Raw genomic sequence first — 2,062 nt, forward strand, 5'->3', positions numbered from 1 at the left:
AGTACTAAATGTTGGAAAGGATGTGTCGAGATAGGAACCCTTATACATTGTTGATGATAATATAATATGGTACAACCACTCTGGAAGTCATTTTGGTGCTTCTTCAAAAAGCTGAACATAGAAATTCCATATGTTCCACCTATTCCACTGCTTGGAATATACCCTGAGAAAATGAGGCATAAACGGAGACTTGTACACCAATATTCATAGTTGTGTTATTCATCATCACAAGAATATGGATGGAAACAGCCCAAATGCCCAACCACAATCAAATGTATTGAGAAATTATGGTACATTCACACTATGGAATACTATGTAGCATGCAGGAGCAATGATTTTGTAAATTCCTACCTAACTTGGGAGGGCCTAGAGATCTTCGTGCTTAGTGAACTAACTCAGTCCCATAAAGACAAATATTGTATAAGACCATTACTTAAAAAGAAGATGAGGATCCAAGTTCAGGGTCGGGGGGATGGAGCAGTGTGCTGAGGATGTCTGGGGTAGGTATAGTGTTAATCATAGGGTTGCATAATTTGATAGGTGGAGAGAGGGGAAGGGGGATGAAGAAATGGGAAATATTCTGTGTGAAAAACAATGTGTACAAACTTTTTAAATAAACCAGTATAAATTCTTTTAAAAAATAAGAAAAATGCACTAAATGGTAGCACGATTGGCTTTTGTAGAAATTGTCTTTCAAGGTTGCTTCTATCAACAAAGATGTCACTCTGCCCAGGATCCTGAATTCCTCCTCAGATATTGATGTTTCAGATCACGTTCTTGAATGAGATAGAGATAACAAACGTAGGATACCATTTTGGATTTGCTTGGTTTTAATGCTATAGATGACAGGGTTCATAAAGGGTGGGAAAAGGAAGTAGATATAGCTCATTGTGATGTGGACTACGTGAGGCGCATGCTTTCCAAATCTATGAATAAACGTCAGACCAACTACAGTTATATAGAAGACCAGGATGCAGCAGATGTGGGAAACACAAGTGTTGAGGGCCTTCGCCCTCTCTTCTCCAGAAGCAATGCCCATGACAGTCTTAAGAATCAAAATATAGGAGAAAAAGATGATGAGAAAGTCCAACAAGACCATTGCAAACACAACCACAACTGGGTAGAGACGATTGAAGGTGATATCAGCACAGGCTAGCTTGATAACATCTTGGTGCAAACAGAAAGCATGGGAGAGTACGTGGGATCGACAATAGGGAAACCAGTGCAGTCTAATTATTATTGGCATAATTGACAGACCAGCCCTTGTCAATACCCCCACACCAATCTTGATTACCTGAGTGTTGGTAAGTATGGAGGTATATCTCAAGGGGTTGCGGATAGCAATGAAGCGGTCATAGGCCATGGCAAGCAAGACACCTGACTCCACAATAGAAAGAGTATGAATAAAATAAGCCTGAGAGAAGCAGGCTCCGTGGCCAATCTCCCTATGATTTAGCCACAGGACACCCAGCACTGTAGGCATTGTGGTCAGAGTCACCCCAAGGTCTGTAGCTGCCAGCATGGCTAAAAAATAGTACATAGGCTCGTGAAGAATATGGTCATCTCTGATGAGAAAGAGAAGGGTACCATTGCCAAGGATTATGGAGATGTACACTACGAACAATGGGATGGAGATCCAGTGATGTGCCTTCTCCATGCCTGGAAAACCAGTCAGAAGGAAGGGGGAAATAGTGGTATTTAGCCACATTGTGGGACTCATAAATTGGGAAGTTTTTCTTCCAGATAAAGCAATAGAATCTTCTAGATCTTTTGAAGTCCTTCTGGAATGTGCTACCTCTTCATAAATCGTCTATCTGATGACAGCAAGCGTAGTAATTCAACCATTCCTTGGAGACTCCTGGATATTGGGAAATAGATTGTAGGAGTAACTGTTACTCAGACTTCAGTATATATAAAACTATTGAGCAATATGCTGGAGATACAACATTCAGTATATGTAGAATAGACTTGTTTGACATTTTTACAGATCTTACAACCCAGAACATGAAGAAAAAAATGAAAATTAAAAAAATCATTGCATTTGACTATTACTATAATTACA

General features: G+C 39.9%; 1 protein-coding gene across 1 annotated transcript; it reads right to left on the minus strand.

The window, feature by feature from the left end:
* Window positions 1-769: 769 nt before the first annotated feature.
* On the minus strand, window positions 770-1,708 carry LOC102850553 (olfactory receptor 51B6-like). The gene has a single exon (XM_006885497.1). The coding sequence runs from the start codon at window positions 1,706-1,708 to the stop codon at window positions 770-772; it is 939 nt and encodes a 312-aa protein (XP_006885559.1).
* Window positions 1,709-2,062: the final 354 nt, after the last annotated feature.

The sequence above is a fragment of the Elephantulus edwardii genome, unplaced genomic scaffold (genome assembly GCF_000299155.1).
Source record: "Elephantulus edwardii isolate Elephantulus edwardi_28Jun2011 unplaced genomic scaffold, EleEdw1.0 scaffold00044, whole genome shotgun sequence".
Lineage (NCBI taxonomy): Eukaryota > Metazoa > Chordata > Mammalia > Macroscelidea > Macroscelididae > Elephantulus > Elephantulus edwardii.

What these genes read in the sequence shown, in the direction of transcription:
- LOC102850553 (XM_006885497.1), bottom strand. Translation starts at nt 1,708, where the DNA reads ATGTGGCTAAATACCACTATTTCCCCCTTCCTTCTGACTGGTTTTCCA.